Consider the following 25970-nt stretch of genomic DNA (forward strand, 5'->3'; position numbering starts at 1 on the left):
AGCATTTAAAACCGTCATGTCCTGATCGACTAAACACCCATACCAAGGTCATGGACCCTGATCAAACGAGTTGTGCAAAAAAATAACAAAGTGAAGCTCAAGCAGGTTAAGCAGCATCTGAAACAGCTACACATGCTACAAAAAGTGTGTTTTTATTCAGGACATGAAGCAAGGCTTTTCCACCAAAGTGGATCCAGAGCTGAACCAAACTGTTAATGGAGCCAGTTCTAAAGCGGTTCTGTGAAAGAACCAGCTTAATATTCTGCAACACGAGGGTTGATCTCATGCACTTATGCAGCAAGTGGAAAATGTTGGCTATGGGAACAATGACCTACTTAAGCTCTTAGAGGAGTGACATCTAAATAAACAACAAGGAGATCAGAGATGTGAGCTTGTGGTATTCTGATATCAATCCGAGTTTCTAAAGTTCATTAATTGAAAGGTTTTTGACTTAACGGTTACCTATTTGCCTTCTTTTAAACGGGCCATACATTGTGTGTATAAAAATCTTTGTCAGATAGAAATTTCATCTGCTCTGTTCTGCCTATTTTGAGCTCCTTTCAGAATGAACAGTGTTAGGGCTCTGTCACTTTTGTGCTCGTAAGCTGTTGCTGGCCACGCCTCTCACCTCAAAGTTTACATCTGCACTTACACATCAAAATGGCTGAAAACGAATGCACAACTGAACAGAGGTACATCTTTGACCCTGAGTCAGAACTTATAGCAGAGGAATGATGAGAACTGCTAGCATTAGTTTGCCACTGGAACCAGTTTGGTGGAAAAATAATCTCCAAAAAGCTGGAAAGCCACTTCTGAGGTTTACTCCCTCTTACTACGGTCTGTTTTCAAATATAACATTTGGGCTGAGTACAATCTGTTGTCTGGCATCTCTTGAGCCTCTGAGACTCATTTGATATCACAAAGTCATTGTCAGCAACGTATATGTTATGACAGGCACGGCAAGAGTAAACCATGAAATAAACAAAGCAGTTTAATTCTGACTTTTTCCACTGAGTAACCAGTTCATCTTTCCTTATTGACACGTATAAACAATCATAGTCCCCATGCAAAAAGATTAATGCAGATGAGAGGAAACAGACAGGAATCTGAGTGACTCTTTTATAAAGATTAGGTGTTGTATAATATGCCTACATTAAAATGAGTATTCTATACTTAAAACTAGAAAACTGTCTAAATGCAAACAAGCCAAATCCCAACTGGACCAAAATAGTTAAAAGTTAGCTAAATGACGTTAGATGTTCATAAAATATATTAAAAAAAAATAATGGTTAGCTTAATGAAAAGCTAACAACCCACAGGAACGTTGTTGTGTCCCGTTTTCTGACTGCCCCGGTGCCGTGAAGTGGGTTAAGTTCAGCGCCACAAGGAAGCCTTAAGAAAACCAAACTTAAGCTTAATCATTGATGAAGAATTTGTTTGCTCATACTGGAATCCATCCACCAGCCCTCGTCTCTTATCCCCATCTACCATAGCAAATCCCTTCTCGTCTATTTTCCTTATCCTCTTCAGTGTCTCGTTTGCTCTCCTCCTCCCCTCTTCTGCCCCTCAGTCTCCTCCTCTAATGCCTCAATCCTTCCTTACTCACCCCTCTCTTCCTGTGGTGCCGTTTTTTTTCTTTCTACTCTTCTCTCTCTCCCTCTTTTTCACCATCACCATCATCATCCTCCTACACTCACATTCCCCGGCTAACTGGGTGTCACGAATCTTTTTAAATGACTTTTTTTCTGTGTCCAAAATCTGAAGCTCAGGGGGAGGGGGTGGCGGTACGGGAAAAGAGGTTGAGCATGCGGAGACTTGGGACGGGGGCAGTTGTCACGTTATAATTAAGCGCTGATTTGGGACACTGATGAAAATGCCAACAAGAAACCAAGCAAGTGGATTATAGGCCAGGCAGCAAAAAGCCTTCTAACAAGAACGACAGATTCCCAGCAGTGGAAGGAAAGGATATGCTGATGATAGGGTATAAACATATAAGAAAACATAAACAAAATAATATGTGGTAACCCAAACAAATAACATCAGTAGAATTTTTTATTATTTACAATAACATATAAAGCATGATAGACATAGAATGAAGACATAGCAATTCTACATAAAGAACAGAGAACCAGTCTGTACATGTGAAAAAGAGACATGATTAAACAGATTGCATCTTCTCTGTCTTTGAACTAAACTTCCCTGATTTGACTCATTAGTTATGCATCTAATTGGCACAAAGACAGCAGGTGCCAGAAACAGAAATGCATGCGAGTGTGCGTGCGTGTTTTTGCATGCGTTCGCGCGCGCGCGTGTGTGTGTGTGTGTGTGTGCGTGTGTGTGTGTGTGTGAATGTGGTTGCGCGCATGCATGGGCAGCCATTTGTCTTTAGCTCTTTAAGCTCATTAGTGCACATCCAGTGAATCATTTCATTAAATGACAATGACCTACAGCAAACTGACTACTCATCGCCGCCAGTGGATGTGGAGGAGTTCACACAAGCATGCATGACCGTAGGTGTGTTATTGCTGGACCGATACATCATGGTAGTTAGATTGTATGCATGCATTAATCCTGTTTGATAACTGCCGCAGTACATCAATATAAATTCAGCACAGGGAACAGAATCTGATGGTGTTTGAGTTATTTTTAGTTTGCCTTTTTATGTTATTCATTTTTTCTTTCCTGTCTATTTTGTTTACTTTCGTCAGTTTTCAATAGCTGTGTAAGTACTTATGTTTAGAGAGTTTGTGTGTGTTAGTACATTCCTTCCTTGGTTTTCCTTAAGTCCGGTTACGATTATATTTTGCCAGGTTGTGTTTTCTCCTTCTCCCCACCTCCTCCATGCCATCACTCCCCCCATCTCTCTCAGATGCCACTGGTTTTCAATCCAGTAATCAACTCCCTTAGTATTAAAGCTCCTCATTTTTCAGTCACTAACTCCTGGATTTTGCTGTTCTCTCCCTCGAGTTTCTTCCACATTTATTTACCCAGTCGTGTATTTGCTTCGACAATTCTAAGTCTCCTATTATTATTATTTTTTCATTAAAAACCTTTACAATTTCACTCAGTTGGTTCCTTAGCAAATCACGACACAATGTCATGAATGGAGTTCTGAGTATAATAATTCACACCGACTGCTATAGATGATGAGTGTCAAATAACGAACAAAATAATCAGCCACCCTGTCTGTAAAAAAATAATAATTAAAAAAAAAAAAAACAGCCGGTGCTACTGGGACTGGTGGTCAGTAAAATGCTAAATCCGCTGCATTAGCAGAATCCTAAGGAGGTAAAAAGTAAAGCTGTGGTTGCCAATTTAGATGCCTAAGGCAAAGCATAAACTGCACCAAATGAAGTGACAACATACAGAGGTAAATGTTGAGCTCCAAAGTCAATGTCCTAGAAATCCACTTTGCAACATGTCCCTTTGCCTTATTAGAACTTCAGTGCTTGCTAATGAAGCCATGTTCCTTCGAGCCACTGACTGTCATGTCCACTGTGTCATGGTCATAACACCAAAAGACTTCCTTGCACATATCCAAGAGATGGCTCTTAGTTCACCAAACTGCCCTGTCTGACGATGTCATGCAAGAGAAAATCTCTCTCTGCCATCTAACTCTCTCCACTCACTATCATTTTTGAGTTACAGTTGAAATCAGATATTTATTTATTAACATCTTTTTATATGAGACCAAATTTCTCTTGTTTTAGGTTAATTAGAATGACCAAAAATACTTATTTTTACTAAATGCCGGCAATATAGAAAAAACAAACAACAAAAAAAAACATTCTGATATGTGAAACCCAGTGCTGTAATTTTACTCTTGAAACAAGATGTCCAGTTTTCAGACCTCTGCATTGTAATGTCCGAATCTTCTCACACTGCACTGCGCTGAGGCAGGCTGTGTCTATCAAGCCATCAGGTCAGCATTTCAACAGTAACTTGGCTGACCTTGCAGATTCCATAAGTATAACAAGCATGCATGAACTCAGATGCAACACACTGCATGATCACTGTTTGTTGGAGTTATTTTCTTCCTTCTTGAAGTCCAAAGTAAAATAAAAAAAAAAGATATATTTTCCCCTCTAGATTCTCTGGGGATTCACAAACAGAACCCGAAAGATGAGAGTTGTGTGCTTAAATATAAGTTCAATTTTAAAAAGCACTCATCAAATGCAGAGACAGTAACTTATTAGTATTTTAAGTTTGGTTGGAGGTTTTAATCCACGCATTCTTCCACAACCAACCATTTAAGGACATTAATAATCTTGATATGGCCCAAAATAAAAATGAGTTTCACAACCCTGCAATAGAGAATTTGTGGCTGATGGAGCTTCAACAGCTTTGCAAGGCAGAATTGAGCCAGAAAGACAAATACTGACTTGAACATGGTGAATATTTATTATTTATGAAGTAATTTATGTTATGTTTTATATTTATTTATGTATTTATTTATTTATTTATTGTCAATAAAGCCTAATTTGGTTACCCATGGTAAATTTGTTAAAGCAAAGGGTAAAACATTCAAGGGGTAAATATTACGTGTGACGTTTGCTCATCTCATTTGCTCTTGATGTTTTAAAACCTGCCATTTTAACAAAAACTATCAAATATGACAAAATATATGCAAAATATGCAGAAATTAAAAACTACAAGCTAGTCTAAGTTAAAAAATGCATTAATTCATTCAGTTGTTTTTTTTTTTATCAACAGTTACTGTTGTAATAAAAGAAGGTCGGTATTAGACCAATTAAAATTTTATATGCACACCATTGATAGTGGGAAGCCATGGGATGTTAAAAGTACCACAGCGCCTGTTTTTTTGGTCTGGACTCCCCAGAACACCTCAAAATAATTGATAGTCTTTCTGAAATGGCAGTTGTTCTAATTTGGGCTACCCTTTTCATAAAAGTTAAATTAGACGGCCACAAAAGGGTAATAAATAATGGATTATAAAATGCTGTGATTTAGCAGCTGTTGTTGGGCTAGCTTCGTCAAAATGTTCACCAATTGTCCTCCAAATGAGTCACAATTTGACAATATTTCAACCGTGTCCCATGGAAAACGTAAGCAGAATAAATGTCCTTTCAAGTCTGAAGAATGAACACAGTACATTATTATTCTGTTTGTTTTTCCCCATATAATTTCAAATGCACCGTCTTTATTAAAGCTGTACAAAAGCGGACAGCATCGGCTTAAAAATACACGACTTGGAAAATTGCAAGAAATAACTAATGCAAAACTAAATAAATATGTTGACCCCAAAAGGTCTCCCTTTACAACATCACTACTTACTTCCTGTTTTCTCAGCTGTGGTCCTGACATTTGAATCACAGACCTCGGTTCTGCTGCATAATCTTATAACACTACCTTTCACCTCACTCCTTTTAATGGATATTGAGCAAAGACAGTTGGATGGGAGGAATTGGCCACATATGCACATTCTCAGAACCGTTTTTTTTTTTTTTTCCTTTTTCTGAGAACCGAGCTAGTGCTGTGTTAATGCCCCCTAATGGATGTTAATACTACTTGATCTTTCTTTTAATGTAATCCTCATGAACTAGCCATGATATTCTTTGATAAAGTATGATCATAAGAGAGGAAATGTATCCCAAATAGTTTATAGTTACTAAACATTCATAGCAAATCCAGTCTCATCCATGTTTATCAGAACTTGTACAAGAAATGCTTTCTTGTAAAAATCATATTTTACTGTAGCTTAATCTCGCACAGTGAAAACACATGGAGTAGGCTGCCCTTCACACAATGAATGATTTAGGTTTTTATATTGCAATGAAATATGCTTCAAAATTGCAGATCCATTCCGAGTCCAATACTTAAATCTCTAATTTGTCATATTCACCGTCTTTCAACATGTTTTCTGTGATTTTATGCACTTGAATGACGAATCAGACTCACACAGCTGAGTCTTTAAGCCATGTATGAGTTGGTTGTGGTGTTGCTCTGCTTGCACAGATGCAGCTTTCTAGTCTGCATTCATACAGTGTTGTTTTCAAGCCTTCCTTTCTTGTTAATATGTCCTATATATCTAACATTGATCGTACTGTAAAGACAGCAGTTATGTTGTGTACCTCCAATGCTTATCCCTGAGACTGACTGTTAACGCATTTGCAAGTCTACTGCAAACACAGTAATTAAGACACAGACAGCACAAGAACACAGCCAGACAAGCAGCGTTTTAATGAAGCAGAGCAACCCGTTCCTGTGCGACTCCAAATGGTTCGCATAGTTTCCACAGGGAGCGTTAATAAGTTGGAGGTGTGCATTGTGTCAACTGCAGCTCCCAATCAAACAACCTTGTGTCTGTGTTTATTTTCTGAATGAAAGTATCAAAATGGTGTGCTGTTGGAAAAATATTTGAGAAGCTCTTTTTGTAATGATTTTTTATTTTTTTTTGCCCCCCAGAAGGTTGTTGTTGCTTCACAGGATAAATTGGTAGTCTTTCACTCTTTGGTTACTTTAGGTAGCATCATTTAAAAAAAACAAAAAAAAAAACATTTTTGCTAAATATGCTTTTAAGAATAAATGTAGCCACTTCTCATTCGGCTTTAAAATCAGTCTTCCAGCAATCTTAAATGGCCTATACTTTATCTAGTCTAGTTAACTTCGACATTGCTTACCCTCTGATGGAGGTAAGCAACGTTGCATTTTAGCACATTGTAGTCAACAGCATAAAGAAGCAAGGCTGCCACGCAACTGGAGCCAGCGGACCCTCTGCTGGCTCCAGCAGAGGGTCCCAACTCCTTGGGCAGTTGTTTGCCCAAGGAGCAAACAACTGAGAGGAACAGAGCGGGTGTTTTAACAGACAACCTATATGTGAAGTCCAAACAGGTAAGTTTGTGGCCTGAAAGGAAACATGGCCTTTAAAGGCACTATTTTGTTTGTTTTTTTTCCTCCTCTCTCTCGTAGATACCATCTTATGGTTACTAGATTCCAGTCGGAATCAGATGGGATCTAATTATGGTTGAGAATATGTCTGTGTTATCACAGCCAGCCAGTCGAAGTCGATTCCTCAGAGCAGGTAAAAAATTTTATGTTTACCTCCTGACCTTTCAATTTCTATAACCTCCAGGGTATTTTTTAAAGAAATTTAAAATGTCTAAAACTTGGCAGCAGACAGAGAGGGCTGTTTTTTTTTTGTTTTTTTTGTAACTAAATGATCCTATCATATTTAACAACAGAAAGGCTTTTTGTCCAGCCGGGTCATTAGAAAGTAAATGTCTGACAGAAAATCCCCCCCATCAGCCAGATTTATGCTCGGAGTTTATTGTTTCAGTTCTACAGAGTTAGACCTTTGTTCAGCTGATGAACTGAATGACTTCAATTGGACTTTTAAATCATTTGCCTACTCATTCTTTTTGTCTCTTGCTCCTCTTTATCATTTCTGCAGTTTGAATTTTTACCTACATCCAGGGGTCTAATTTCTAAAACATTGTGTAGGTTTCACATTAAAAGTGTACGCACACCCAAAAGCCAAAAATAGCATAATGGGGGGGGGGAAAAAAAAATCCAGACTACTAAAACCATGCGCACGCATGAAAATGCCAGAAAGCAATTTCCCCTTTGTTAGTCACAGCTGCACCTCAACGTTTGTGTACAAGGTTTCACCTCATGTTCTGCCCTCTTCTTGCCCACATTCAACCATAAATGACCTGCGTAAAGCCCCTCATGAATACGAAGGGGACTTTAAATAAACCCGCTAATCATCAATGTTATTTAATGGTCAACAATGGCAACCAAAGAGAAGAGAGAAAGGGAACACAATTTCATCGAGGAAGAAACCACTGTGTTGGTGAATGAATTCAAGGGTCAAAAAAAAAAAAAAAAAAATTGGTAGGCACAGTAGTGATGTGACAAGTAAAAGTTACACTTTTAAAAGTTATGGCACGCTCCGCAGTTGAGTGCTCATGGGTGTGAGCGATATTAAAGTGTGCCTCCTCGGCTCATATTGTCTGGAAAGGAGGGTAAGAGCCAACGTCTAAGTGGGAAGCCTCTGTCCCCTGCAGGTTATAGTGGAAAGCTGTGTTTGTAAATCAGGACTGAATATATTTTCTATTGACTTACCAAGAAGCCAGCAATCTGCAGACTATTCCCTACACTTCTTTGCACCAAGATGAAGGAGTCGTGTGACCCAGGGCATCGCATTTACTACATTTTTACTACATTTTTCAGGTTCGTGTTGGATTCACATTTGACTTGCACTTCAATGGCTAGAAGATGTTGGTGGTTTCTTCAGAAAATGCCCATGCATCCATCATTACTCATGAGTGTCACCTCAGTATTTAAAAGTTTACAGCAGGGGTGTCAAACTCAATTTCACCGAGGGCCACTTAAGCATATTGGTCACCCTCAACGGGCCACATTGACGGTACAAATCAGGAGGGCATCCCTGCTAAAACACACCCCAGACAAAAGGTTGACTTCGCTCATTCAGTTCTGTAGAGGCTTACAATGAGTCAATGGCCCAGGTGTGCTAGAGAAGGAATCCATCTAAAGCTGCAGATGGTAGCTCTGGAAAACTAGACTTGGGCAGCCCTAGCATAAATGTATAAAAATACAATGTTAAAAATAAATTAAACACCACCTCATATTGTTAAATAACTGATTTTATGTATTGAAGTTTTAAATATTACATTTGAGTTTCCATGGATGTAAAATTACTGCTCAGTTTAAAAATTACAATATTTAAATCAATATTTAAATAATAAAAACAAGTCACATGGGCAGACATTATGGACTGTACGCAAAGATTTAGTCTCAGAGGCAACTGAAATCTATTAATTAAAAAAATCCTTCCTGAATATCATCTCATGGACTCTGAACTAAATGCGTCTTTCTGACCGGGAGCTGACAGCGTGTTGAAGAGTTATGGACCGGACGCTTTGGAGCGTCTGGTTAGGAAGCGCATTACAAACCTTTGGTTGAAACATGTGGCCTGCGGGCCTTGAGTTTGACACATGTGGTTTACAGTAATCAGTCTGATTGCCTTTGACCATGTCAAACGTTTTGTGCTACTCTGCGGTACACATTACACTCGTGATCATGTGGTGAGAGGAATGTGATGGTGTGAAAACTTTGATTAAATATTGTGCAGATTTTGAAGTGAGACCTAAGTTGGCTTGCAGATCTTTTTTTTTTATTTTTATTTAAAAGCTTCTTGTGTAAAATTATGGCTCACCAGCAAAAGCATAAATAACACTGCTGTCTTGAATGCTTATAATAAAGCTGATCTATGATTAAAGTTTAATATGGAGTGAAATTAAACGTCTGAGAAGAATCATGATGACTTCAGTTCCCCACCTGCATGCACTTTGTTTGTAAATGAGACTGTAGGTGATAATCCACTGGTGTAAAATGCATCCGTTTGTTTCCTGCTCTTTGTATTTTGACGAGCTTATGTGCCATTTATAAACCTGACAACTCATAGGCAGAAATGATGTCAGAAGACAGATGGCATCAGGTCAAAAAAGAAAAATGCTAAGCAAAAGTTATTCCAGGGTTATCTCCAGTATTGTCTAATGAGGAATGTTTAGTTTATAATAATAATAATAATAATAATAATAATAATAATAAAAAGCTAAAGTAACGTAACTTAATAAATTAATTTCAAAAACTGCTCAACTTAACTTAAAAATGCCGAAAAGTGTATTGCATCTTCTCTCTAAGGTGCTGAAAAATAGGTCAATAATGCAAATTATAGCAATTTTAAAGTGGTGAATAGAAGTTTATATCGGTTCAATTTCTAGGCTTCGCACTTCATTAAAGTTTTGAAATACTGAGGCTAAAACTGCTAAGCTAGTAACTACGTTCAAGTCTAAAGAATAAATAAAATGGCTGTAATTATACTTATTTACTCAGCTAGTACAGTTAAGTTCGGTCTACACTAAACCAAACTGTGACTTTTTATTTCTGTTTGAGTTTTTGTTATTGTTTTATTATTTACAGAGGAAGCCTAATGTGAATTCAGTAAATGATTTCAAACTATAAACTCCAAATATTTAATATGCAAAGTATGGGGTTCTGAAATAGAAAAACACCTTAAATCCAGTGATGGAAAAATCTGTAAAACTGTGATATTTTTGCTAAGCCAGAACATCATGGTCATAAATCCACAGATAGTATGACTCACAAATGTTGTTTAATCCAAATCGGTCACTTATTAACAGATCTGATCAATAGAATTCACACATGATGATAATATATTGAGCCAATTGATTTGCACCTCACAAACATTATACAGTAATCTCCACAGATTTGTGTGTGACGTGCTCAGGGAGATCTTCCTCTCGTATTGCCATGACAACATCTGAAAGCTCCTCAGCAAGGGTTTCCCACAGTAGCCAGAGTGATTTTCAATCAGCATTGCATCATGGTTTGCACAATGAGAACATTTCAGGACTATTTTTTTTCAAGAAAAACTAGAAACACTTAGTAGTTATGGTTAATTCATCGTTAGATGAAGAAAGAAAAATATTAAAGAAGGTTTCCATGGGGAACATTTTAACGTTTCATGCCAGAGAGAGAACCAGACATCTTTCATGCAGAACTCAAGCCTCTAAAAGCAGCGAGTGAAAACTATCTTTTTTCTAGTTAGGAAGAAATCCAGAGGAACCAATCACATGAAAGGCTTAGGTATTGCCTCTCTAAACTCAACAATTAATCTGTTCTACTCCAGATGTCGCCATCATTTCAGTTGGCTTGTTGGCCCTCATCTCCACTTGGTGTTAATTGTCATCTGCACTCATCCTCAGAGCAACAGCTAAAGCCTCTAGGACAGAAAATGCTCAGCTGCGTTCACACATTCTGAAACATGCATGCAGATACAAGCACCCGCACGTCTTTCACAAATAACCTTTCCGAAAAGGCACGCTGAACGTACGGCACAAAAGAAATCTTGGGAGCAGCAAAAACAAAACAAACAAACAAAAAAAAAACACGAGGAGTCGGTGTGGACAAACATACCTGTAAACCAACGTGTCATCGCCGGAGCTGTTGTACTGGACCTGGAACATCCTCATTCCGGATGTAGGAGTTTGGCTGCTCCATCTAATGAGGGCAGAGTTTCCTGTGAGCTCCACCAATGAGACCCTCCTGTCAGCCCCTCTTGTTTCGTTGTTAAGCATTGCGACTTTGGAGGAGGTCAGGATGTCGGAGGGCGCCGGCTCAGAAGAAGGATCTCGGCTGCGGCTCGTGCTGTTTGCAAGATGAGGCACTGCTGTGACGACTAACTCCACCCGTCCTGTGGATTCGCCTGCAGCGTTTGAGGCGATGCACGTGAAGTTTCCTGAATCCTTCAGGGACGTGACGTTGATTTCCAGGCTTCCATTGGGGAAAACTAAAGTTCTGCAAAAAAATAATAAAAAAAAAAAAAGGAAGTACATTCTACTAAACGTTTCCTGTTTTTCCATCAGTTATGATTAACAGAAGTATTTTCAGCTTGCTAATTGCCAGAATAAATAGGGAGAGATTTATTTAATCTTTGGAAGTTCACAAACATGTTGGAGTAATGTTTTCTTCCTCACTAGGCGGCCTTTCAGTCCCTCGGTGTAGAACTCATTTCAATCTAGATAATGATGGACCACAGCTTCAGCTAAAACTTTTTGTAAGGCATGTTATTTCTCTGGGATTGATGCACATTTTGCTCCTAACCATATGTCCATGTGTTGGTCAGAGAAGATGACTGCTTTCTGAGCTGTGCAATGACTGGATGTTGGCCATGCTGTGAATGCATACACATAATTATTTGAATAGAGGAAGATTACACCATCCAGCATATTCTTGTCTGCAAAACTAACCTATCAGAAGTTTTATAGTAAATAAATCCATTCACAGTATACTTTTACTTCAAGTTTGTAGAACGTTGCCTTTATACAAGTACATTTCTTTAGTAGAAAAACATTATATGTATTTTCAAAGAGGTCAATTTTCCGTTATCCACTCTTCAAAATGGAAAAGACAAAAAAAGGTCAATTCACATGAAACAAATATATAGTGATCTTCATAGGTCTTCAAGACAACAGCGAGTCTTGGAAACATCTCCATGTCTAAATTCGGACGAATACTTCAAAAGGTTTAAAAACAACAGGAACTGCGATTACTACATCTTTCTTGTGTTTAGTCTGCTGTTCACCGTAGTGAGCAGGATGGAAAAGCAGGTCAAAATGTCCCATTTAGAGAACTACAATATTCATTCAATGTGAGACTATGCAATCGAAAGAAATGATTAATTTATTGTTAAGCATTTGCTCTAAGGGTGCCATTAAAGGGAGTCACCAGTGTTCATGAACTGAACTGACAGTGAAAATTAACATCATTTATTGTTGCAAGATTGTTCAAATTACAGGCACAGCAAGAATTGTAACATCATGGTGATACCTGGAGCCATTGGATATAAGTCGGCCTTCCGGGCTGATCCAGTGGACCTCAGGCTCTGGGTCTCCATTTGCTTTACATTTTAGACTTGCAGGCTGGCCTTCCACAGCGACAGTATGAGGCGACTTTCGAGTCAAAACTGGTGGGTCACAAATAAATTCCTAAAAAGGAACATCAGAGAAGTAGATTAAGAGATCTATTTACTATTTGTGTGTCTGTGCTTGTGTTTTTTTTTTTTTCTTTGAAATGTAAAAGTGAAAGGTGAAACGCTCCGACCTCTTCCGGTATCGTCCAAAAGTATTTGGCGCTGAGATCTGAAGGGGAGGCACACGTCTCGAGGTCATCTTCTCTGGTCAGTCTCCTTAACCACAAAAGCTCACAGTTGCAATGAAGTGGGTTTCCACCAAAACTCAACACGAGAGAAGAGAGCGGGGAGCCTTTAGACTTGGCATATACTGGGATTCTCAGGAACAACGGATCTGGGGGAATCTTCTTCAGCTTGTTAGAAGTCATGTCCAGCCTAATCACGAACAGGGAAAGACAATTGAAAAATTTTCATGCAATAGCAGAGATAAACTTTTCTTCAGTTTTTTTTTGTCAGTTCATTTTGTTTGGTAATTTTCGTGTCCTTACCTGGCCAGTTTGTGTAGATTGGTAAATACTCCCTGGGGAACATTCTCTATGAGGTTATGATCCATGTTCAGGGTATTGACATTGGTGAGACGCCCAATCGTGTCCCACGGCACCTGGTCAAGGTTGTTGTAACTGAGGTCTAGGTCTTCGAGAGTAGTCACAAAGTCATCAAAGGCGTGAGGAGATATGTAGTGGAGCTGGTTATTGGACAGTATCAGATGGCGAAGGTTGGTGAGACCTTTGAAATGGTCGTCCTGGTGATCGGAACATGTGAAAAGACAATAAGATCCCGAAATGCAGTCATGTAGTTAAACATCAGTTGCTGTGAGTCATGATCGGTCGATCCATGAATCGTACCTTTATCACAGTTAACCTGTTGGAGTCCAGATGGAGCGCTCTCAGTCGCCGCAGATCACTGAATGCTGAAGGAAGAATCTGACTTATGGTGTTTTTGGACAGCGTCAGATGTAACAAGCTGGTCATGTTGGCGAAGTCTTTTCTTCGGACCGCTGCAAATTAGCAGAATAAGCACAACAAAAAGAGACGATTTTATAAAAACGAATGCCAGAAACTATGACATTTAACAAAGACAGTCAGAAATTACAATTTAAAAAAAGTGTACAGCAACAATTGTGCTAGAGCAGAAGGTCCCACATAGTTGGTGTATCAAGCTTAGTTCCTCCTCACCTTGTAGTCGGCTGTTACCCAAACCCATGGCTCAGCTTATCTATGACTGGAATCAATCAAGACAAACTGTCCCTGAATGTGGGTAAATCATCAATGAAACAGCAGCTGTCATTCTAATGAAAAGGCAACCAAGGAAGGAAAAACTTTATGACCTCACAACCAAGCTAGAAACTTCTGAGCTAATATTATCTTCAAGTCGTCCCGTACAGAGCAGGAAAGGTAAAAGGAACACCAGTAAGCATCTGTAAAACATAATATATGCTCTGTCATGATGCTCCTGGCGTGATGGGGTTTGTCTAATACGTTTTAATTCAGTGTATAATGTGTAGCCTGGAAGTTTTTTTTTTTTTTTTTTTTTTTTTTTGATTTGCCCAGGCTTTACTTTCTGCACATCAAACACCCTCCCACAGCAGTAAACGCGTACTTGAAGGGAACATTGTAAAGTGATGTATTTGCATCCCTAGAGACCAGACCTTGAAATAATCAAAGCAGTGCAGGGACATCTTGACAGAACTAACAGCAAGCCAACATCCAATGTGGAGCTTTGAATTGTCCTTCACGAAGTAGAGCTGTCCTTGAAGCTATTACAAGAAAGCATTCCCAAGAGAATAATAGAGAATAATGTTTAAGGCTTACCTTTTTTTTTTTTTTTTCAAATCCCAATTTTGTATTATATAACATATATTTGCTGTGATGTTTTAACATATTTTAAATCATCGTTTTATTCAGGCACATTGAAGCGGGGATGTGCGCAAACACTTCCTTCGACAAAGCTGAAGACTCATTTGTTTAGATCAGGGCTTAACTGTCTTTGTATATTATCTGATTTCTTTATGTTAGCTTTTAATTTCCTTTTGTTTTATCTTCAGTTAGGATATTTAATCTTCTATGTTTTGGTATGAGGCACACCATTTTTCTATAGATTGAGATTTGTTGAACCGAAAAAAAAAAAAAAGTTAACATGGAATGACCATCTTATAGATCTTCATTAAGATAACAGAAAAAATGTACAGGGCTTGAAGAAGGAGAAAATTATATAAAATATGTGTAAAGTAAGGGGAGGAACCAGTAATGAAAAGCTAAAGAATAGACAGAGAAGAAAGAACAAAGGATGACACTGGGTGCAACTGCAACTGGACAGGAACTGATTCTCGATAAATGCAATCCACACAGCATCATTGCTCTAGATACTGGCTATTTACAGAGTCCTGTAATCAACCCAATTGTTCAGAAAGTTAAGAAGACAAAATATACACTGTAGATAAAATTGTACAAGAAACATGGATAACCATAGAGTTTAGATCTACAGCTCAAACCCGACCCGGGATTTGCCCTGGGGCGGAGCCACAATTATATGGTTGGTGTCTGGGTTGGGGTCAGGCTTCCGAGGTGCATTTTTAAAAAGAACAGAGAAAACTAAACACGAATGCATGATATAAAGTTGTTTTAATCCATTTGTTCTAGTTTAAATAGAGAAGGAAGTACTTTACCCTGTTGAGAAAAGAAAGGAAATAAGGTGCAAATGTTTCATTCTGCTGGGCACCTAACAATCACACGTCCCAGAAGATTTGCAAGCAGAGTGCAGAGTGCGGTCTGGAAATACTTTAAACCGGTGTCAGTTTAAAATATGTCAGGTTCACTACGAGCTCGGGCCTCTAATTACAGCTAATTAGTCAGGTTGGATTGGGGGTTGGCTGGATTTTTTAGGCCTGGTTTTAACTCTAATAACTACAGCTTTTATAAAGGAAAGGACATTTAACAGTTTGGAAGAAATTCACCAGGCATGGATTGCTGCTGGACTGGAAAAGAGGGTACTGCTTCTGCATCACTTGTGTCAAGCCACTCCTGAACCAAAAACAACTTCAGAAGCATCTTCCCCAGAAGAAAAAGCTCTGAACTGTTGCTCGGTGGTCATAAGTTCTTCTTTTATTGCAAACCAAATTTTGCTTTTTTATCTTGACATAAAAGGTCTGGAGTGGAAAAAAGTAGAAGGTCTGTAGAGGGGATATGTGCAAAATTGAAGTTTCTCGAGGAGCAGTCTGTAGTTCCAGTCAGAAAGTTTTTGGAAAGCTGCTGTTGTTCCACTGCATTTCATGAAGTACAAAGACAAATCGCTCATTTCGTGGGAAACTCTATGAAGCACTGTTTTGATGGAGATTTTGATTTCATTTCCCAGCAGAACATGACATCTTTCCCCACACTATCAAAAGTACCAATACATGGTTCGTTGACAACAGTATTCCTCCGTTTGATTGGCAGCAAACCGGCTTTACCCAAATCCAACAGAAAATTCATGTGGTGTTTTTCAAAAGGAAGATGAAGGACACCAGCTGAACGAAAGGAACCTCTGCTTCCTTAATGCATCCATGCAATGCTTCACTGATTCAATAACTCATGCAAAAAGGAGCCCTGACCAAGCACTGAGTCCATGTTTTGTACAAATGGACATACTTTTTATTAGAGTATTTCAGTGTTAAGAATTGTTTTCACAGAAACTAAATTTCTGATTTTCATTTCGTATTAGCCATAGTCAACAAAATTAGCACAAATAAATGCTTAACATATTCCTTCTGTATGTAATGGATCTATACGAGTTACATTCTTTATTTAAATACTAATTTAAATTAACTTTTAGGTGATATTCCGATATATCCAGATTCAACGTTTTAGGTTTTAAATGAAAACAGTATCTGCTGAACATTTTTCTGCAGAATAAAACTAGGAAGAAGTTCATTTAAATTTGTGTCTCTTTTGTTTTAGTGGACTATGGATTAGATAGCCAATGTGACTACAGATTAGAAATAAACCGATCATGTTTCAAAGTAACACAAAAAGGTTTTTGATGTCAGATCTAAAAGAAACAAATGAGATTAGCTCGGCCAAACAAAAATAATATAAAAAAAAGGTACTTACATTTAAAAGGACGATTACAAACACAGCAAAAAATTCATTTTCAAGAAACAGAATAAAGAGTACCTTGCATTTGTATTAACAACGGTGAACAAATTGTTTCAGCGAGCTGCTGAAACAATTTGAGATGAAGTCGATATGCATCCAATTATTAGTATAACACTGAATTTATTATAGTTTAAAATAAACAAAATGCCTGTAGTGGAAATAAGGGGATAAGCAAATATGTCATTTGAATTTTAGCAGTTTATCTGTATAAACGACAGACGGATCCAAGTGTGATACCTGTGATGAAGTTTTCTTGAAGACGTAGCTCCACTGTGCGTCGATCGATGGCAGTGGGAACAAAGAGCAGGCCTGTTTTGGAGCAGAGGATGGCGAGTGATGGAGAGAGGCTCTGGCACATGCAGCGTTTTGGACACGACTGTCCTCTGCATGCTGCTGCCAGCAACAGAAAAGAGAACCACAGCCGTTCCATTATCCTCCCCAGGAAACAGGGCAACTGCAAGACACACACACAAAAAAACAGAGGAGTGAATTAAAGTGGAGAATGAGAATGGTACTGCTACAGCAAAGGCCCCCAGGAAGTAACAAACCAGGGTGAATCACTGCATTCCGAGATTCTTTGTTCAGGTAAACAAGCATACAGGTTATCTCCAGTAGTTTGTAGTTTGGTAAATCTGCCAGCTTATGAACATCATGCTGTTAAGCTACTATTTACTGCAGGTCCTCTATTGTTTGGGGGGTCGGGGGGGGGATTCTGCTTTTAATCTTCAAATGTAAGTAAAGCTTATTAAGAAAAAGAGAGTCAATAATAATAGAATGCATTCTTTCCTCTGGTTGTGCAACACATTGTTTCACTGCATTATTTTTGCCAAGCCACATCTGCTATTGTACATCATGGCAGGCATGAAAATGTGTTATTTTCCCCACATCACACAATAAGAGATCAATAACGGCAGAACAGATTCTTCTGAAAAGATTATTAAACATTTGGTGCAAACATAAAGTTGTAAGGCCATGTTTCTTAGCAGCAGCATTTTCTTCAGAATAACTTCACATGTTGCATTGATATAGAAGCACATAATGAGATGTAGATGTTTCTGCATACAAGTGCATTGCATTTTCTTTACTTTCTTCCTGAAATAAGAACTTCAATATATATCAATGCTTTTTTTTTTGTAAAAGACTAACACAAACTAGTGCATGATTGTGATGGAGGGGAATTAATCGTTCTAATTTTATGTTAAATAGATGACATTTTGAAAAATGTGACATGCGTTTAAATTTCGAACCCCTTACTCGATGCTTTGCGGAAACGCCTACAGTTGTCGTTTCAGTCTCTTGAGGTCTGTCTCTATTGAGAAAGTGGAATGTTTGTCCATTCGTCCTAGGAGTCTCTAGGGCCCAGCGTCTCCCGAGTGCAAAAGCAGCTGTGCTCCAGCGCGCCATGGCAGCTCTTGCGTGGCCCAATCTGGCGTTTTGTTGGCATAGGCCTTGCTAATTCCACCTGCTTTCGGCTGCAGCTATGCCAGCTGCCTTGGGGTTGCCTTCCTGTTTATTCAGTTTATTTTAATTATTTTACTTTCAGTAAAGTTGTCATTTGTTCCGGCTCAACGAGCCACGTCGTAACACTTGAAAGCAGCAGTGTGTTCAGGCCGTATGTTTTCTGTTGCGCTGAAACACCGCATGTGTGTCAAGAAGTTAGATTCTGGTGTCATTTTACCAGAGCACCTTCGTTTACATGCTTGCCGTGTCCATTACATGTCAAGAGAAACCTCAGATGGGACTTGTGGCTTACTTGCAACAACTCCACAGTCTTGCCTCTCTCCCATAGATTAACGATGCCTTGCTCAGCCTTTCAGTCGAGGCGGATGATCATGTCTTGGACAAACTCTTTCCATTTTCAAACGGATAGACTGAAGAGTGCCATACGAACTGTACAAAACTTTGGACAATATTTTATAACCTCAGCAACAGAATTAAATTAAATTGAAATTCTAAAATACTTTATTGACCCCAAAGGTAATTTAAATAATCTATTCAGCAAAGCAGTGTTACATACTAATATTGCATGACAATAACTGTAAAATGCAACACCTGCTGCAAACTGGACCCTTATGGCAAACTGAAAAAAACACTAAGTTGGACACCCAGTCTACTCATAGCATTAGCATAGAAAGCAAAGGCAATTCTCTCTGTCTTTCTGTCTCTAACAGACTCAGTTTGGACACAAAACTGTAGTTCTGTACCAAACGCACACATAGCTTTATAGGCTGATATCAGTATGCATGTTTTCAGTCTGACTGAATAAAATGCCTCTGACAAAAATTTCTTATTTTGAGCATTGCCTAACAATTTCCTCAGATACCATTTAGTAAAGATGTGTTTCTAATCTTTTTTTTCCCCCATTTTACATTTTTTATCAATTACTTTTTTATGTTTTCTGGTTTAATTCACTATAATTATTTAATCTTACACGCATTCCAAAACGTTTTTTTACTATTAATTTCCCAGGACCACTGTCATCAGAGTGTTTCTCTGACTGTGTCTATATACACACACGACTCCCTACTCGTCATTCTCTTTATTCCTATGTCGTCAGTTTCCGACGCTTACGGAGCTCTACGACGTTCAACGAGAGCACCCTGCACGTCAATTAATGACGAGAAAGGTCTAACCAATGCGTCAACATGTGACTCAGAGGGAACCTGACCAAGCATCCATATATGACAAGCCGGGAGTGAGAATGTGTTAGCGTGCCAGCTTACATGTAGGCTACTCCCCTCATGCATGTACACAGATGCTCATGCACACACACACACACACACACACACACACACACACACACACACACACACACACACACCCCTGCCCTCCTCCCAACATTCAGCTGCCTCTTGCTGGGCTGACAGTAGGTAACTTGACCTCTTTCCCAATCTGTCCCTGGGTTACGTCTCGCTCCCAATGATGAATCCCTCTGAATCACTGATTCCCCATCCGTCTCCAGACGTGAACGTGCTGGAACTTTGTGTGGATAACGTCCACCAACAAGATTGTAGTATTTATTTATTTATTTTTTGTGTGTGTCAACTCAGATGTTTTTAGGCTTTTTTTGTTTCACAACTCAAATGACAGAAGACACAGTGTCGGTCAGAGAAGAGTGGTCAGGCAAGCCAAGGAGTAATCAGAGGTTTTATTGGGTTGGCCTTCAAGAAAATCAATGGACTGTCGCGGTTGGAGCGGCATAAAAATGTTGATTGGCTTTTTATTTGTACAAACTTTGGAAACCGAACTTTGGAAGTAAAAACTGGAGTTTCATAGAAAAAAAAATCAACAAAACTTGCAGTGCATTAGGCAGGCAGATAAGCAATGTGCTATTAATGGTGAAACTTTTTATTTCAGAACCTAAAACTTTAGTTGGAATGTTTCATAAATAGCAAATGCATTTCAGTTTAGCTGCAGTTTACAGGTTGGTGGTAATTTCCTTCTGTCTTAGTTAATAGCATTACATTAAAGCCATTATAATAATACCAGTGGTTCTGAATAAGGCTCTACAAAGCACCGAAGTTAGTAGATGTTTCTACAATACCTGTTAAATGTCAAGTGATTCATCACTGCATCACCTAGAGAACGACTATTTCTAATTTTATAGAATCTCAGTAAGCCAGAGTACGTACCTGGAACTCGGCTGATAGGTTTAACATATTCGAGCGCTTTCTTTTGTAGAGTAAAATAATAACTAGAAAATACTATAATGCACCCCTTTTTGTGTTGAATTACCAAAACAGTTAAATATCATAGTTAGAAAAATGACAGGAAGACTGCAGCCTGGCAAAAAAAAAAAAAAAAAAAAATCTAACCTGATAGAAGCCCTTCATAACTGATACAGACAAATGTGTGCAAAATATGAGGAATGGGAAAAGTGACAGTGAAATGGTAGAAGAATTTAGGAGGAGCACTGCATCATCAAGCATTTAGGTGATAAGCAACGAGTTCAGGTTAAGGTTCAGGACAAGTAAAATAAATAGAAAAAACACTTCCATTGTGACTTTGAGAACAGATCATGCTTGCTTTCAATGGTAGAGCATTTTCCACTGCACCCATCAGCCAACATAATGTCCACACCTTTATGTCAGCTCTGGCATCTCGTACTAAGGTCCATATAGGTGCTGACAGCGCTCTCATCTCTGTTTCTGTCTCCGTTTCTCAGCAGAAACGGAGACAGAAAAAAGCCTGAGACTCGTGCTTCTGTCTGCGTATAGAATCTTACTGTAAGTGCCTGAATATTATGGTACTGAGCTAAGCTGTATAGTAGCCTACCCATTGTTTGTGCAGCACTTTTTTTCCCCCAACTTTGCATACACTACCCTGCTAGATGAAAGAGCCTCTCTACCACCATCAGACTCTTTGCTGTCATCAAAGGACTCAGAAGAAAAGCAGGTAAACAGCACGGCGGATGGCGCATGCTTGTTGTAGCAACAAGAGGGGGGAAATTGGGAAGCAGTGGGGGGCGAACAGCAGGCTGGATTCCACGCCTGGCGTGGTTCCATGATTCCGTGCCGAACGGTTTTCTTTGCGTTTCGCACTTTCTGCTTGATAAAAGATGTCTAGTCAGGTCAAAGGGTTTAAGTCGAAGCGAAGTCATAAGTGATTAGTGTAAAAATTTAAGTCAAGTCTGAAGTCATTAAATTTGTTACTTGAATCTCAGGACACTGACATTTCGGGATGTTACATTGTGCTACATTATAAACCTACACAATTGTATAATATATATATATATATAATCCTGACTACCAGTAGTTCATTTTTGTCCTCTGTAGAGGACATTTCTAAACTTGAATATCTCCCACCCCCTGCATTCTACTGAATTAATTCCTTTTGGTATCTGGAGAGGACATTTAGGGCTTTTCAATGATGCCACATATGAAGGGGTGGGACTTTCGTTCGTATCTTTTTCTAATGCATAAAAATTGTGTTCATCAGTAATAACACATTTTATGGGAAGAGACAAAGTAAGTGCATAAAACCTTTTATTACCTTACAAAGAATGTGGGATTTAAAAAAAATGGTGATTGGACAACATTTTTTTTCCTGGTAGTCAGGAGGATATGATTAAGAACTGTCACTACGAATTTTCAATCTAAACTTCCTTGCTACAGAACCTGGCAATGCGCAAAAACCCCTTTCACACTATTATGTATACACATAATATATGTATTATGTTGCAGTTTGACAGTTGAATTTTGCTCAAGTGAACAGTGGTATACTGTCTCGTTTCTACACATCTGGTAGTGTAGCATAAACCATGTAATCTTCAGGTAAGCCAGATTTTTTGCAATGTCACAGCGATTTTAGAATTGATCAATCTGTCCAGGTTGTGCGTGTTTTTAAACAAAAACGGGGTCACCGTCCCCTTGCAGTCTGAGCCATATGCAAGTGCTTCGCTTTGCAAATCAGTCTGACTCAACACGTCAACGTCAAAATGTCAAAGCGCCAAAACGCAAGCTCCATCTTTGCCTAAGCAGGCAGCCACGGAGGCATAGTTGCATTTTTGATCATTGAAAATGGAACTAAACCTGTTGTGTGATATGTGTGCCTTGGTGGACAACAGTACATTAGCCTCACCAGTAAGGCTTACAAGTGAATCAATAGCATTGAGCTTTAATCCAGCAGTGGGTCCTGTGTAGTTCCATTACAACCTGCCCCTCTCTTGGTACTCATAAAATCCTCAACAGAACATTCTCATTAAGCAACAACAATGCTCCACAGCCTCGCAAGATTAAAAATAGGCAGTGCTGCGACAACTTCTGTTCATGTCTGATTTCCCAGTGCATCATCCAGGAAACAAAGTAAAGTGCGTGCAGCTTCATAATCCTAGTGAAAAATGCATTTTATTCTGTAATTTGATAGTACAGGCTTTCCACTATCTCACAGTGCAACTGGGATTCTGAATAAATAACTTGCATAAACAAGACGCATGGGCTATTTTGACAGCCCTTCCATTTTCACCTGCTCCGTGTTTTCTGGATATGTGTTAGATTAAATATAACTTCCCATTATTTGTGATTACTCCCTCCACTAAACCTACCCCCCCCGCCCATCTCAAATCCCTCCAGCGACATCGTGTTCGGCATCCAGGCATCCACATATCCATATTTTTCTCATTTTCATATGTTTCCGGCTGCATTATATCTATTTTAGACTCGTGAACGTAACCTACACAAACAATACAATGTAAGAGCACTTCAACTTTGTGCAAAAAAAAAAAAAAAAAAAAGGTTTAAGCACTTCACTTATTCAGATTCTTATCTCATCACCCCCACAGCGTTCTTTGCGGTTTCTGTTACTCTGCAGCAACTCTTGTTACTGTATTTTTATTTTTATCATCCATGCATCTTCTTGTCCGGGTTTATACTTCCTGTTTTTTTCTCTTCTCCAAATAAAACTGCATTTATAAAGAATATCTGTTATAGGATGTGGTTTTTATTGTTTTCATGCTTTTCAAAGCATGAAAACATGTATTATTATTGGTAATAATAATAATACATAAGAAGCCACCATACTTAAGTCTTTTTAATATTAGAGGATTATTTTTAGTGCAGACTTCACTTTGCTTGACAACCATCTTGACAACCATTACTCTGCAGTGTAACACACTTTCTATATAAAAAATAAATAAATAAAAAGCACATATTCTTGCTCTCCCACACCAGACTATTCAACTATTGACATGTTGGTTTGACATGAAAGTTGGTGTTGATCGTTCAGCAGACTTTGTTTGTTGTAGGGTCTTCAGCTTCTGAGAACTGACGACACAAGACATACAGACCCGAGTTGCTTTTCTCAACCTGTAAAAATGGGCCACGGAAGTGGCTTGAATGGCAATTTAATGCATGTAAATGGTCGTTATTTCAAGGTATTTGATGCAGGATACAGCTTGACATTTTTTCCAAACTACTTTTAAGCGGTTGCAGTGGTGACTGCACATTCCAGACTCCCTCGGCACGCTATAGTTTGAGCAGAGCGAAAATAATGAACCGAGATCCCAAATGTAGCTTCTAACCCACTTTTTTCAGAAACACCCAAACAATGAACATCAAAGGTTTTGTAGAAGTGCATAAGATTCCAGGGTTGACTGTGGAGGAGAAAAGACAGAAAAGTGCAGCCATTGACAAGTTTCATGGTGGATTCAGTTCATACATTTTGCTCATCTAAATTTTTTGGCTTACATCTGTGCAGCATAGTTTTAAGCATTGATTTGGCTTTGGCCAGTCATTTATGAACCTTGTGCTTTCATGCTAACTAAATGTTTACTGTGTGCTGAAGTAGCGTGTGCTATATTAGGGTTTTATATCGTAACAAGCACAAGAAGCTACAGCCAAACTTCAAGGCACCACACAGTGATGTGTAAATGCTGCAAACAGCCAACTGGTCAAAAAAATAAATAAATAAATAAATAAAAATCCCCACCTGTGGGCATGAATATCAGCGTCACTGCAGCAGCACGCACTCAAGCACATTGCCTTGTTTTATGAGGCTGTTTATTTGAAGTCAGCTGCACATAAATCCCAGTTGTGGGATGGATTGTTTATTATGAGCATGACTAATAAATTCAAGCGTATGTTTATTAACCATTTGTATGGATTCACAGATTGATCTGTGTTTTTTTTTTCCTCAGCAGACCAGCAGACTGTCCTCAATCATTTTGACATTTAAATGAGATTAAATGCTTTAATCTCATTTAAAACAATAATTACTTTGTGCTATGCTTTTAAAAAAATAAAAAAAATCTCTGTGAATGACACTGTCTGTTACAATGCCTTGTGAAATTGTTCATATCCGTTGACCGTGTTTTTGTATTTTGTCACTTTACAATGACACACATCAGTGCAGTTTATTGGTAATTTGGGAACAGGCCAACTTAAACTAGTTTTTAAAATATATTTTATAACCAATAACAATATTAAATGTGTGGAATACCTCTCCATGGCAAACAGCAAATGTTTTGGGGTATGTCTATGCAAAATAGCTCGAGCTCAGTTAGATTTCGAGGGAGAAACAACATCGTTTTTAAGTCTCAATTGGATTAAGGTCTGTCAGTTTGACACGTAATTATGTGCTTTCATCTAAACAATTCCATTGCCTCACTGGAAAATGGCCTCCGGCCCAAGTTTAGACTGTTTTTCAGGCTCTACTGCAACAGAATTTCTTCTAGGATATCACTGCATGCACATCCAATATATCCATCTTCCCATCTACTCTGACCAACTTTCTCTGTCTCTGCTTAAAGATGGGGCATGTACCTTTCATAAAATGTTTTTTTTTTTTTTCGTTTTTACATATTTATTAAAACTGTCACTATATGCCCTGACAGTATAATGTGATCCAGATAATCTGTGAAAGGACTGAGCTCTTCCACCACCTCCCAGTGCTACTATTGCAGACTGGAGAAATAATACACCACTTCCAGTCAAAATTAAATAATAAGAGCCAGGAGGAGGATCTTAGCACTGTCAATCATCCTCATGTACATGCTGTTCAACATGCAACATGGAGAAACAACTTATTGTTACAGGAAAAATGTATATCTGCCGACAGTGGTGGCAAAGCTAGCGACCCTGAGCATCCATGACATGGTCTGCTGACTTGGAGAAGCTGTAGCATAGAAAGGTTGACTGACAGCCCCAAGACCCTCCTCCTGGCTCTGATTGGTTGTTTCTGACTGAGCTCTATGTTTTTGTAGTTGGCACTGGGAGAACTAGGAGAAAGCAGAGGAGCTCAATTTTTTTTATAGATTGTCAGTCTCATGCTATATGGTCACAAACAAATAGGTAAAAAAAACAAACATTTTTTTTTTAAATAAAAATTACATATCCCAGCTCTAAGAAAAGCTTAGAGCCACTTCATGCGCATCCACTTCCATATTTCAATGTGAGGATAAAGGGAGGTGATAGTCTTACTTTTCTGCTGCATTTAAAGTGCTACATATGGGCCATTTTATTTATTTCATTTTGGCTTCATTTAACCAAAGCTGCTTCTTTCATATTTGCTGGTCCTCCCCACTTGCCTTGTGGTAAACACAGGTTGACACTAATAACTAGTAGGCAATTTTACTGAATACAAGTACAGCAAAATAAGCTTCCATAAAGTTTTGATTGAAAAAAAATGCTAAACAATTTAATTTTTAAACAGCGTATAATTATTCTTCAATGTGCAACACTGAATTAGTTTATCACAAAAAAAATAAAAATCCTGTGGTATACATTGAAATTTAAAAATCTAGCAAGTCAAATATGGAAAAGTTCAAGGGAAAGAAGTACATTTGCTCTGTGAATCTTTGCAGT

The 25970-nt window shown here is 38.5% G+C and overlaps 1 protein-coding gene and 1 long non-coding RNA gene across 2 annotated transcripts in view; both read right to left on the reverse strand.

Moving 5' to 3' along the window:
• The window catches only part of LOC106930580 (leucine-rich repeat and fibronectin type III domain-containing protein 1-like protein), a 63690-nt gene extending 49949 nt beyond the window's left edge, over positions 1 to 13741 (reverse strand). Inside the window, exons 1-6 of the mRNA XM_088012098.1 lie at positions 13714 to 13741; positions 13384 to 13535; positions 13027 to 13280; positions 12670 to 12913; positions 12397 to 12554; positions 10984 to 11364 (exon numbers count right to left, since the gene is read on the reverse strand). Coding sequence (XP_087868224.1) covers positions 10984 to 11364; positions 12397 to 12554; positions 12670 to 12913; positions 13027 to 13280; positions 13384 to 13535; positions 13714 to 13741 — 1217 coding nt within the window. The remainder of the gene's footprint in view (positions 1 to 10983; positions 11365 to 12396; positions 12555 to 12669; positions 12914 to 13026; positions 13281 to 13383; positions 13536 to 13713) is intronic.
• LOC148155824 (uncharacterized) overlaps positions 1 to 25970 on the reverse strand; it is a 426895-nt gene that overhangs the window by 313751 nt on the left and 87174 nt on the right. The gene's annotated exons all lie outside the window — the stretch shown is intronic.

The sequence above is a fragment of the Poecilia mexicana genome, unplaced genomic scaffold, assembly GCF_051168715.1.
Source record: "Poecilia mexicana isolate PSO_F unplaced genomic scaffold, ASM5116871v1 scaffold_13, whole genome shotgun sequence".
Classification (NCBI taxonomy): domain Eukaryota; kingdom Metazoa; phylum Chordata; class Actinopteri; order Cyprinodontiformes; family Poeciliidae; genus Poecilia; species Poecilia mexicana.